The 12,939-nt window shown below is 41.1% G+C and overlaps 1 protein-coding gene across 1 annotated transcript in view; it reads left to right on the top strand.

Moving 5' to 3' along the window:
* PPIL2 (peptidylprolyl isomerase (cyclophilin)-like 2) overlaps window positions 1-12,939 on the top strand; it is a gene marked incomplete at its 5' end in the record, with an annotated part of 68,688 nt that overhangs the window by 46,325 nt on the left and 9,424 nt on the right. The window contains 3 exons of the mRNA XM_009876363.1: window positions 716-749; window positions 8,727-8,844; window positions 11,431-11,487. Coding sequence (XP_009874665.1) covers window positions 716-749; window positions 8,727-8,844; window positions 11,431-11,487 — 209 coding nt within the window. The remainder of the gene's footprint in view (window positions 1-715; window positions 750-8,726; window positions 8,845-11,430; window positions 11,488-12,939) is intronic.

Raw genomic sequence — 12,939 nt, 5'->3', positions numbered from 1 at the left:
TGTTACATTCCATCTTGTCATACCATAAAAAGCATTTTTTTTTTCTTCTGACAGCACTGTATATGTCAGAGTTAAACTCACAATTAAAACTGTGCTTGTGTGCTATTACTGTGAAACTAGTCATGTCACGCTCCCTCTACTGGCATTGGAATACGAACTATTATTTCTGTGGATCCTGCATGTTTATACAATGATTAATTTTGTTACTGAAAGATTAGTTTCACATGAAGATTTTCCCCACTGCAGATAGTGAGGGGGATACTGGGAAATACAGACTCAGATACAGTAAATATTCCATATTCCCTCATTTCTTGCCTTCCCATGGTGTGAAGGATTGTTAGCAAAATGTAAAGTTTTTTTCAGTTCCAAAAACAATGCATCATCAGTTAAAAAGCAGGTTATGACTCAGCACATAATAGAAAGGATGATCTGGTTGACCCATTTGAGACTATTTATTTTTCCTGTTTACCCACAAGAGACCTGTTGTTTTTATGAAAGTGTCATTCTGCTCTTGGGTAAGTAACGTGGGAAATGACGGCCAGGTGATAAAAGAAACTCCAAATAAATACTAATGGTTTCCTTGTTGGTAACTTGTCAACGTGGCACAATAGAGAAGGAAGAAATCTGACCAGAATCAGCCTCTATGGCTTGTATTTCATGTCTTTCTCACACACACATGTATATGTAACCTATTGATTTAATTTTAATTCTGCAGATCCAAGGAGGTGATCCAACTGGAACGGGGACAGGTAAGGTTGAGTTTGAATCAAGTAAACTGTTTTTACTTCATGTGTTTTGTTTTTATATTTATTTCCAAATATCTTGCAGATTAAAATTCTCTAGATGATGATATGTGGTACATAGTGTTTCTACTTTAAAACAGAGATTTTTATCATTATATTTCTATGTTCATTTTAACTGTGCTCAAAATTTCATCTGATATATTCTCAGGCTAAAACTTGGCCACTCTTCTGTGCAGAATTCTTGTTGGGTCTTTTTTTTCCCGGGAAATAAATAAATGAAAATTATAATGATTTTACAGCTGACCTTCCAGGGCAAAGAACAAAGGAAGAAATACATTCATTCAAAGTTGCTTTCAAATTCAGTGTTAATGAAATGCTCGAGACCTGCCTCAGAATTGGTGAATGGCCAGATACCATCTGTTCTCCCAGCTAGTTGCCTTGTAAAGCCCAAGCTGCTCTTTTTCTAAGTTTCAGAAAAGTTAGAAAATACTGTTGATAGCTAGGAAATGGAAAGAATTACCCAGCCTGTTCTTCCAGTCTCTGTGTCCCAATGCCAGGCAGGGAATTCTACAGCCACGGTCAATGCCTATGGACAAATTTAAAACCAGGTGCTTTATGAAGCTGTGCGACACTGAGATGCACTGTTCTGAGGTGGTTGGCTCTGAGAAAAAAATTAATGGTCACTGTTACTAAATTCTTTTGCTTGTTTTTTCTCCCTTAGTTGGAGATCAGCGTATGAGTAGTATCAGAAATGAGGAGGAGCCATAGCAGCTGAGGGGTCCTCAGAGCATTGCCCGCCACAGTAGATTTGTCATGTGCTGTCTCTAGTTGCTGCTGTACATTTGCTCATTTTCCACTTGCACCTTTTATCTGCCCACTTGTAGATGTCACCAGCCTCCACAGCTCCTCACCTGCTCCTGTGGGGCTATGTGTATTTTTATTCTAGTTCACGCATGTGTCACTGGTATATGCAAGCACTTTATTCTTCTGTGTCTGCTTATAGGTCATCTCAAAAACATGTCTTGGTAGTTGTTAAATACTCCAGCTCTATTTACTTTGTACAGAATGTGCGAGTTGCCTCCCAGTTTTTCTCCTACTGCATGCAATAATCAACAGTTGCACACTCAAAGATTTGAGACGAGTTAAAGGTTCTGCATTTTGATGGCAGAAGTCCATTAACAAGACTTGTTACTGTATATGCTTGGACTGTCAAAAGAAATGTGATTTGATTTTGTTACAAGGAAAGTTTTGGTTCAAATCCCAAAAGACATAATTAGGAACATCTTTTAAAATGAGAAATTAAAGAGATGTCAGGAGATGGTAGAAATTTAATGAGTTGACTGAGACACCTTTCACCCTTTTAGGGTGGAGTTCAGATCCTGCTGTGGAATGAAAATTAACTTGCTGATGTTGTTCTTGTCTCTGTTTGTGCAAATGGTACAAGTATTGTAGGACAGCACAATTAACAGTTGGCAGAGGACTGGCAGTGCAGCTGCGCTGAAGGTCAAGGCTCAGCTCTACTGGCAAAGCAAGTAGGAAGTAAAATGCAAACAAGACCATAGGAGAAAACGCTTCCTGTGTATATTCTTTTATTTTTAAAAAGGAGTCTAATGACCACTAATTTGTTCCATATTGTTTTCATCCTTGTTGTTCTTAATTAAATACAAATATGTTGCAGGTGAGATGTTTGCAAACATCTGTCAAGACTATTAAAGTTCCAATAAAATGGACAGTGTGTACTCCCAGTAGTTATGAGGGTTGCAGCTTTTTAGAGTCTTTGCGATCATTGTAGAGACCGAATGATGCAACTGAGTAGCTTTTTCCCACTATTTAGTTTCTGACATCGATCCCATGTTCCGCAGCAGGTGTCAGGTTTATGGTTGTAACACCCAAACGCTTAGATGATCGCCCACTCCATTGCTAGTCAAGCCCTGGGCTGTTCAGCTTCTTGGTGGATTTGGGCACATTCAGCACAACATGACATAAGGTTACGTGTCACATGTTCATAGACTCCAACTGTGCTCTCGGCTCACCGGGATAAGGGTGTTGGGCTTTGGGAGCACATGGCAGATGTGAAGTGCCCAGCTGGTTGTCACTGACCGACAGCTTCCACGGCTGCTCCAGCGGAACAGCCCTATCTGTACGCAGCGCTAATTCTGATTTCTTTTTCATTTGTTATGAAGCACCCTAGTGTGTCCTTTCTGAGCCTCTTGCTGGGCTGTCATAAAAATAACTGTGACCCAGCAGACACATGAAGGACAACTGATTCCTGGTACTTGGCAGTTAATTTCCAGCCTCCTCCATCTCGAAGTCATCGTTGTGCCACCTGGCAGTTGAAACACCACACTGGGAAAAGAGTGGGGAATAGAGTTTTACCTTAGCTTAGCTGGCAGACCTGCACTGCCAGAGCAGTTAGATAGACGGTCCTGGGAGGCTGGCACTGATTTAGAGAACCAAACTAATTTTCTACAGCTTTCAACTTAATGTTTCATAAGACCACTGGGAGAAATTTTATTGTGCTGCAGCAGCTTATTTCTCTCCTAACAAAATAACCACCCATAGAGGTAGTATCTAGAATAATAAGCTGAGTCATGGTCATTCTTTGTAATGATTAATTATTTGAAAATGAATTTTAGATTTATGAGGTATCTCTTTTCCTGGTGTTCATAACAGCTAAGTGGTTGAACATTGTGAGTAATTCTCTCTAACTCATGCTAGTGCAAGTGGAGCAGCTGCTCGGTATTTTCAGTGTTCCAAAAAATAGAAGATTTGCATGTGGGAGAAATAGGTTTAATATCCTAATATCCTAAACCCTTTATATGCAAAGCATTACATTTTCAAAGTGACACAGGCATTTTAATCGACTTGTGTGTGCTTCTGTCCATTTATGAATGCAGGGAGGCCCCAAAGTGGCATATAATAGCTGTGAAAGTCCACCATAAAACACCACTGCTGGATGAGAATTGCGTTTTGGATGGTGTCGAGACAAGCAAAGCACTTTTCCCTTCCTTTGAACTGTCAGTAGCAAAAGGACTGTGGGCAGACTTGGTCGGTTCTGCAGTATGATCCACCTAAGGAGGCAGGTTCCTAAAATGTGACCAGTTTAGAGCCCCTTTTCTGGCACGTTCCAAGCTCAGCAGAAGGACAAGAGCAAGACCTTTGTATCTAGCAGTATACTCCTTTTAGACTGCAGCTCTTCTGAAAATCCAACATCTGTATGTGAGGTTAAAAGTACCGTGTCCTCTTGTCGGAAGGGAGAGAAGCACTTACTGGCTGAGCTAAGGCTTTCGTATTTGCAAAATGATTCCAGAATCTCACTTGGTAAGCTCTATGGAAGTGTCAGATGTTATTATGTACCTCGTTGTTCCAAATGACAAGAAGAAAATTACAGAAAGTAAGCCATCATTTTTGTGAATCAGAGCCCTCCCACTTCCTTACTGATGCTTAGCGATTTTTATGCCAGAAAAAGGAAGGATTTATTTAAAATCACAACTGTCATGCATGATAATTCCAAGCCCACACCTGGCTTTTGGAATGCTACATTTCTGAAGCTTTAGGTGCATTTTTTAGCTCTTTACAAGAAAGTTGTACAACTTGTGTAATTTTACCCAAAAAAAATACTTTCTGAAAAAAAAAACACTTTTAGAAGGAACAAAAACTACCAAAGAGTAAGCTGGTTTAGTTGAAAAGACAATCTGAAAATGTGGTTTTTCCTTTTTTTTTTTTTTTTGAACAGTTGCTGATGTGTGATTGCTTCAGATGTCAGTTTAGATCTATTCACCTTGTCACTATCAGCACAAGATGCAGATAGGAGACGGAATAACTAACCCTTCTTCAGTTACAAGCTAAATATATCTTACCACTCCGGATAGCCATGGAAATGATTCACACAGACTAATTTTTTTCTATGAGCTATGTGGTCTGTTTGGTTTCATCTCTGTGTGAGAATTAGTTAAACACCTCTTTAATTTAAGAGATTTTTTCTCTTTTATTAGAATTATGGGCAAGTGGCTCCCAGCTGCCTTCAGCTTTGAGTCTTGGGCACCTGGGTAGGCTTGTGATTTTTATTTTACGGAATTGGGCAAAAATTCTGTCTGGCTCCTGAAGGTGTTGATGTTGTACAGGTTAAATGCTGTTAGAAGGTCGGTGTGTTTCTGTGGCCGATCCCGAGTACCTTTCCAGCGCTGTGCAAACAGGAGAGCCCCACGTGCGGGGTTGTAAGTACTGCTCCATCTCCTGCTGCCAGCGCCAATCCGGCCACGGCAGCACCCGCGTAGGGCCGTGTCTGCTGCCGTATGAACCCTCTCTGATTTTTAGCACAGAATTTTTTTCCAGCTCTTTTTGTAATAGGATCTCAGAAACATTTGCAAGTCCAGTAGGCACTCAGCTCTGCTGTGACAGAAGATAATCTGATCGGGGAGTAAGCTGAGAGGAAGGTGAAGTGACAGGCAGTGCTGCCTGCTGCGACTCTAACACCCAGAGGCAATTCTGGATTTCTATGGGCTTTGCTTGTAGGCTGGTGCATCAGCTTTGGGCTGAGCCTTTTGCATCATGGTGACTCCATATATAGTCAGTGGTGATCTGTGTACTCTCAGAGGAAGATGTGAAGGAGCCTCCTCTCTTTATTATAGCATATGCTGGGAGTGTAAACGAGAGAGCTAGAGCAGCAGTCCCACCTCCTTTGTCTGTCTGCATCCATTCCGCTTTCGCAAAATGAGCAAAACGGCACAGCCACACCTCTCAGCCTTGCCAGGAATAAATACAGTAAAATCTGCTAGGTAATTTCAGATGCCTCCTAGTTATTAGTAGTAAGTTTGGAGCCTCTGAGTTATTTTTCCACGTTTACATTGAGCTCTACCATAGAAAGCAAACTGTAAAGATCTTAAATCCCTGTTCCAGACCCTCCTGGCTGAGCATTGTGCTGTCATGGCAGTAAACTACCGAGGGATCTGTACTTAGTCTTTGGAGAGGAGGTGATTCTGGTTTTCAGTAATTAAACAATGTATAAGTTTAACTCACCATCTTCTGGCTTGCTCTGTGTGGTCCTGCTTCAGGCAGATACTTGAAGCCTGGAACCATTCCAAAGGTTAGCAGGACTTTGAAAAACAGCACGTTCAGGCTATTTTTAATTTAAGGAGAATACATTTGGGTTTTCCTCTTTTCTTCAAAGTATTTTTAAATTAAAATTTTGGGGTTTTTTCCTAAAAAAAACCCCAAAACACAACAAACCTCCAAACTGTTGCTGTACTGCTGTCTTTGCAGTGTCTCCACCGCCCCTTGCCAGTCCGTGCTGCCGGGCCTCCGCAGACACTTCAGCAATGGACGTCTGGCCTTTTAGGCGAATGCTGCACAGGCCGTTCTCTGTTCCCGCAGCAGCTCCCGGGCAGACAGAATTAGCCTGGGAAACAGCTGTACGGCAGGCAGAGAGGGAGGGAGGCAGCGGCTGGATACCAGGCTGTAACTATCTACTAAAATATGAGTGCGTATTTCCAGAGAACTGGAATGAACCAAAGTTAGCCTTCGTACATAGGAGATTAATTCTGACCTGCAGTGTATGATCTGGAATGAAATCATGCAAAAATAAATATTCCAAAACCTAAAGATCATGGCTCGTTGCTCCTGTCTGCAGGCTCTTGGGTCTGGTTGCCTGTTGTGCCAGAAAGAGAGAGTGTCTCTGTCATTCACAATTTTTCTCCTTCCTTTTGGATTATTTTTCTGACCAATGAAGGCTTCGGGGTTGATTCCACTCTCTTTCAGCTGCTTGACAGCGCTGTAATTCCAGCATCAGCTGAAAGCATAAGAAGGGTGTAACAGACTCAAGGGTTTGACCACTTGCTGCAGTGTACCAGCCGAGCTCACCGTTGCGTCTCATCTGAGCGTTTCTAGACAGCAAACACTTCTCTAGGTTCTCATAGCAAGTGCATCTGATGTGCAGATAATTAGGAGGTCCTTCAAAGTAAAATTCCATATTTCTCTAAGGGAGATCCAAGTGAAATTTGTTGCTCCAGCCACAGCTCCAAGCAGAAGTGCAGGGCCTGCAGCGGTGGCACAGCAGCGCGTGGTGGTGCAGGCAGGGAGCCCGTCCCCGGGGCTGCCCCAGCGAGCCCGATCCAAGTGGAACGGTGAAGCTGTGAAAGGCAAAGAGGAAAAGAGAAATAGTGCACAGAACATGGTGCTGTTGATGGGCAGGAATTTTGCAGGCTTTGCAGGGGTGTTTCTGGTTTCGAGGAGCATCTCTTGACGTGGAGCCTCACTATATTCGGAGCGTAACTTGTTAATGTACTAACCTACAAGAACCTGGGTTTTCTGGACAAGGTGAATTGCAGACAGTGCACAAGTAACCTCTCTTGGCAAGTAGGAACACACAAGCAAATTCGTTAACAATATAATTACTGGCTTCTGATAAGACATTTTCTAACAGGTTGAACACTTTGGATTTCGCTAGAATAGCTGGGCTTTGGATCTATCTTTAAGACAGTAGAGGTGACTGCAGCTGTGCCATATCTCTTTCACCCACTTTTGGAAGAGATTGGCATACGAGATCAAGCTGATGTCATTTAGCTCATCTTAAAATACTCAATAGCTGAAGATTGCTGAGGTAATCACTCCTTTACTCCTGATTACAGAAAATCCCTACAGAGTTTGTACCCTTTTGCTGCCTCTTGTCAAATTGCAGAGCAGGCAACACTCAAATCTATTAAAAGGTCTTTTGAACATGATTAATTGGGTTTTTAAGTGGGTCAGTTTCTTCCAAAATTTCTTACTCACTTAGTTCCACTTGCACTTGCAACCATCCACCTGCGATGCTTTGCTTTCATGGTATCATCTGAAACTCTTCTCATTTGATGCACTCTTGTGATTTTTTTCTGTGAAGTTTTCAGTAGGAGCCTGGTTTATTCCTATTTTATTTGCTGCTTGCCTGTGCAGTCGTATCATCAAATTGCTTTTCTGTATTACACGTGCAAAAAGCCGTTGAGCACTGCGGATCCTTTACTGGCCTCCTGCTTCACAAGTGGTGCAATTACTCTAGAGGATTCTTGAGCCCATTCTGCAGATAGACCAGTCTTGCTGCACGTTTGGATAGTTTTGTTTGTTTTATTTTTAATACTGTCCTAAGGTGAAATATCTTTTCATGGTTTGTCAAACAAGATTATGGATTTGACTGCAAAACTGTGACTCATCTCAACTTTTTTTTTTTTTCTTATTAAGAATGATCCTAGAAGAAAGTGCAAATGAAAATGTCAGATCTGTCATAAATAATATAAAAATGACAGTCAGGAGTAGAGGTCTCTCAGACCCTCTTTCTATCCAGAGAAACAGAAAATAGTTCTGTTTTGGAGGGCTAGATCTGCAGCTCATGCACAATTTTATCATCCTTTTGACTTCACTGCATTTAAGTGTTTGCGTTGTCCAGGTATCTAGGCCAAATAACTGCTTTTTGCCTTTTATTTGAGATGAATATGTATCGTCATTCTTCATTGTTTAGCCTGAAATTAAGCATTTGAGCTTATAGCTCCTGTTCTTAGTTGATTCTATGAATGTATTTCATCTCCCTGATACTTTATTTCCAGAAGCAATGCTATATCCAGAGTGCAATTAAACTAGTAATTCTTTGCTATGTTTTGTGAGAAAGCTACATTTAAAGATTTAATGTCTCAAAAAAGAAAAATTACAGTGGACCAGCAGTACAAAATTAAATTTGTCACAGTTCTTCAGCACACAGTATATAATGCTGTTAAAAAGCACTCCGGTCTGTTGCAGTTGATGGTGTGGGGGCACAGAATTGTGTTGCCAGTTACAAACACTGATTGCAAGGGCGTGCGCAGACACTGGCCCAGTGATAGGCATGAGGTAAAAATATCTATTATACGTGAAGTGATCAGAAGTGCCAGAAACCTTGAGTTTAATGTCAATGCCTGTTATAAAATGTAGTGGGAAACTACAGAAAACAAACATTTCTTCTGTTATCTTTTCTCTTTTAAGGAGGAGAATCTTACTGGGGAAAACCTTTCAAAGATGAATTTAAGCCCAATTTGTCCCACACAGGACGTGGTGTTCTTAGTATGGCCAATTCGGGACCCAACACAAACAAATCGCAGTTGTAAGTAGTCACTTGGGTTTTATGTTTTATTGTTTCCCTCTAGACATTGTGTCTTACTCTATTAAGAAAACAAATGACATTTTACGAGCTACTCTTTAAAGTTCAGTCAAGTGAAATGTTCTGTCGAGTGCTGCGTATTGAAACCACGATAGCTACAGCTGCTCTTACCCAATCGAAATGAAGCACGGCAAAAAGACCTGTGGGTTCATTATATCACCATTAATTTGTCTTTTCTGTTTGATTCAAAATTTATGTTCAGTTTTGTCAGTGTCCCCCCACTGTTATCCCTGTAAGGTCATTACACCTCTCTGGTCTGTTTAAATTTAGCCCCATATTGAAATGGCTTAATGAAATTAAACAAGTATTCTGTGGAAGTGTTGCTTCTTTTTACTTGCCCGATTTTAAATAAATAAGAACAGTTCTGCACTGTGGAAATGTGTAGAACCCAGATGTGGCAGGGTGCAGAAACTGGGATTGAGAATGACTTGATTTTCAGTGTACAAAAGCAGAATGAGGGCTACAATGAGGAAAAAATGAATGAAGAAACAGGAAGATCAACAAATGAAATTTAACAATTTTGAAGTTGTAATAACCTTCTTTATTTGTAACATTAATGCTGGTGTTTGCCTGCAGCCTTTTGAAAATGTTCTGTCACTTTGAGTCAGCTGTTCATTGGTTTCTCTGCAATAGGAAAAACTTTACTTTTGTTGGGAACCCCAGGAAAGAGAGGAGGAGTGTGTATGTACAGTACTGTGTGTTAGGACTAGAGAGGGAGGGGGTTCTTGGTGTTGATCTTCATGATGCTGAGTGTTGTTATGGCTCGTAAACGCTGCAGTAGCGGGGTCAGCTTTAGTTGAACACAAACCCTTGTCTCACAGCCTTCGTTAGGCTTACTCACCTACCTGAAGGTAGCATATGGTGGGCAGTTTGCAGGATGGAGTTGCTATTTTGGATTTAAATGTTAGTGCCAGCACTCAGGTGCTAAACTAGGGGACAGTAGAAGTGCTATTTTTTTTTTTTTTTAAAGAGGAGGTTCTAGAAACAGAAGTTATGGAGACAGTTCATGCATGATGTGCTATATTGAGTCACATCATCTGCTGTTGTAAATGTGATCATATGTTCCCCTAAAATCTGCAAATGAAAGATGAAATTTCTTTATGTGTGAAGTCCTTGAGAGACTCCAGCTGCCCATATTTATACAGCTAACTAGGCAGTGTTTAGACACTTTTGGCAACTCTTGTGACCTTAGGAACTAGGTGAGTAGCTCTCCCCATAGGTGACAGGCATCGCAGTGCGGAGTGAGCTGGGTCCCCTGTGTAAGGTGATACTCGAATAACGCCCAGGATTTCTCCTCTGGGATCATCCTGAGTTATGTTAATTCCATTGTTCTTCATTTTATTTTGACTGCAGTGATGGATGAGAAGCTTTCTCTGTATATTTGCTACTACTCGGGGGTTTTTTATTACAACGCTACGTTACTGACCGCTTGATAATCTGAAGTATTGGATATCTGGGAATAGAGTGGTAAAAAGAAGCCGTGCACAAGGCTAAGTTGTGATGTTTGCCCTGTGTAGGAGTTTGCATTCTGCACGGCATCTCAGAGCTTTCCTAGGGCAAGCTACGTCTTAATAGATCGTCTGGCAGATTGCAGCCCCTCCTGTTTGCAGTCATATAACTTCCTGAGGCAGTTGCTTATATGGAAAACTGCTTTTGGAATGCTTATATATTTTTCACTGTCTCTAATGTAGTGTAACAGATGGAGACAGGGAGGAGAGCCAGCACTACATGTCCAGCCAAGATGGGCCATCGTGGTCTGCAGACCACAGTGTGGAAACCTCTGTCTCATACACTCATCATCCAAGTCTTGCAGAGAAGCTTTAAGCCCTACAGAAAAGTTTTAGTAGTAAAGCTTGCTTTGGATTTGGTATTTTAGTTCCCATGTTTAAAAATACAACCCCCAAAATTAAAAGTCCAGTTAACTGAAAATTAAAAAAACAAGTTTTATAGGTTTTCATTACTTCTGACACTTCGAAATATCCTTCTGCCATGTTTGTATCTGAAGCAGAAATGTGCTCTGTCCAGAGGAGAAGTAGATCACTAACAGCCAATTCAACGAGAGAGAAATGCAAAAAGTTAAATGCCCTAAAAGACAGAAGTTTACATGGGCAGAGACTGTTGTGTTATATAACTGCATTTGCTGGAGACAAGCTCCCAATCATGCACAAGAAATGTACTTTTCGAGCAGCACATCTCTCTGTCCTGCATGAGCTTCTCAGGGCCTGCCTGGCCAAGGAGGCAGTTGTTCAGGTTAATTTTGGTCTTCGTGCAAGTCATCATGCTTGGAGTACCATTTAGGGATGTAAGGTGTAGAAGTAAGTCAAAACTCCAGAAATCCAAGATGAAACCCAGAAAACAGAGGAGCTGAGGGATGTTTGACCAGCAGGCCTCCCACATAGGAGCCAGGGCGGGAGAGGGGCTTGTCATCTCTGAGAGTTTTTGTGTACGCTTTCAGTTTTTAAGCGTTACTGGCTGTCATTGAGTGTCAATGAGATAATGTGCTAACTGCTGTGTCCTTGTTCCTTCCAGCTTCATCACATTCCGCTCTTGTGCGTATCTGGACAAGAAGCATACAGTTTTTGGAAGGTACGTGAAGGATATTAGGAGCATCAGTTTAGTAGATATTCTCTCCTGTGTGTCTGAAGCCTAAAGAAAAGGATCTAGTGACTTTTGCAGTTGAACTGGAGCAAAATCCTAGCTCACAATCCAGTTCTCTTGGTTATGCGTAGGTGGCCAACCTCGCATCAGTGCCAGTCATCAGACTCTGCCGTTTTTTCCGCTTCCATCAATGTAAGTTGCCTTACTTGCCTTCTGTGGGTGGCTCTCCAGGGAGTCATGAACAAAGTAACCATCAGCCCATAACCAACCATGTTAATATTTGTGCATACTAATTGCTAGGACACAAGAGATTACCTCTTCAACACTGCTTTATGCGCTCTCAGACAGGAGATTAGTCACGACAGGGCTCCTCTTCATTGTGGTGTAGGTCGTGGAGTTTCTGCACAGGTTAGGTCCATTTTACTCTATTTTTTTGTTCTTCTTTTCTTTTATTCCTGACAATTATCATCAGTATGAAATGTGTATGTTTGTGTGTGCATGTGTGTACATACGTTAATGTGTACATATATAAATAGTATTATCAGTGCCAGGACAGCAAGATAGATTCATTCTTTTTAAAGAAACCTCTTCCAAAAGTCTTTTCCAGTAAAGCCCTCACATGATAAAGATCAAGGTATTTATTGCAGAAGATATTACAAAATCTTTATGTTACAGTTGGTTCTTTGCTTCCTCTGCTCCAGGTACATGGTACTTACCAAGTCATGAATAGCTGTTCTAACAAATGCCTCCGTGCAAATGGCAGGAAGGGGAATTTTACTCGTCTGCTTTATCGGTAGTTCCTGAGGATTTTACAGTCTTTTAAAATGAAGATTGGTTTTTATTCTTTTCACAGTTTTGTCCGTTTGAAAGGCAGCAATTGAAAATAAATGCATGTGCTGTTTTCTTTGATTGGATGTCATACAATTGTGCTGTACGTTGAAAGTGATATATTTAATCCATCTTCTCTGCATGCAAGCTCTTGAGGCAGAAACTGGCTTCATTTTAAACAATTATAGTAGTGCCATTAGTTCCAATATTGATTCTGCAACAATTGCACCCTTTGAGATATGTTTCTTTTTCCTTTCTCAGGTCTGTCCTATTTTAAAGTTCCCTTGTTGTTTGCTGAAAGCAGATAAATAAAGCAAATTCTAATACTGAAAGCTGAGAGCAACTATAGTCTTGGAGGAGTTAAATTACCCCTATCTTAAGACTATTTCACTTAAACTACAGCCTGATTCCTCCTTGCAAAAATCCCAATAAATCCCATACAGTAATGCTGTTAACCTGAGCTTGCCAACTCATCAAATAGTATTTGGGTTAGGACAGCTCAGCTGAAAAAGTGACTGCTCTTCAGTTCTGGGTGCAGCCTGACTTTGATGAGAACCCTGTTTAGTCCTCTGGTGTCTTTGCCGTGTTTCCCCAGTGTGCTCCACTTCTACC

This window comes from Apaloderma vittatum, unplaced genomic scaffold (assembly GCF_000703405.1).
Source record: "Apaloderma vittatum isolate BGI_N311 unplaced genomic scaffold, ASM70340v1 scaffold12639, whole genome shotgun sequence".
NCBI lineage: Eukaryota > Metazoa > Chordata > Aves > Trogoniformes > Trogonidae > Apaloderma > Apaloderma vittatum.
This window is presented reverse-complemented; position numbering and strand designations above follow the sequence as displayed.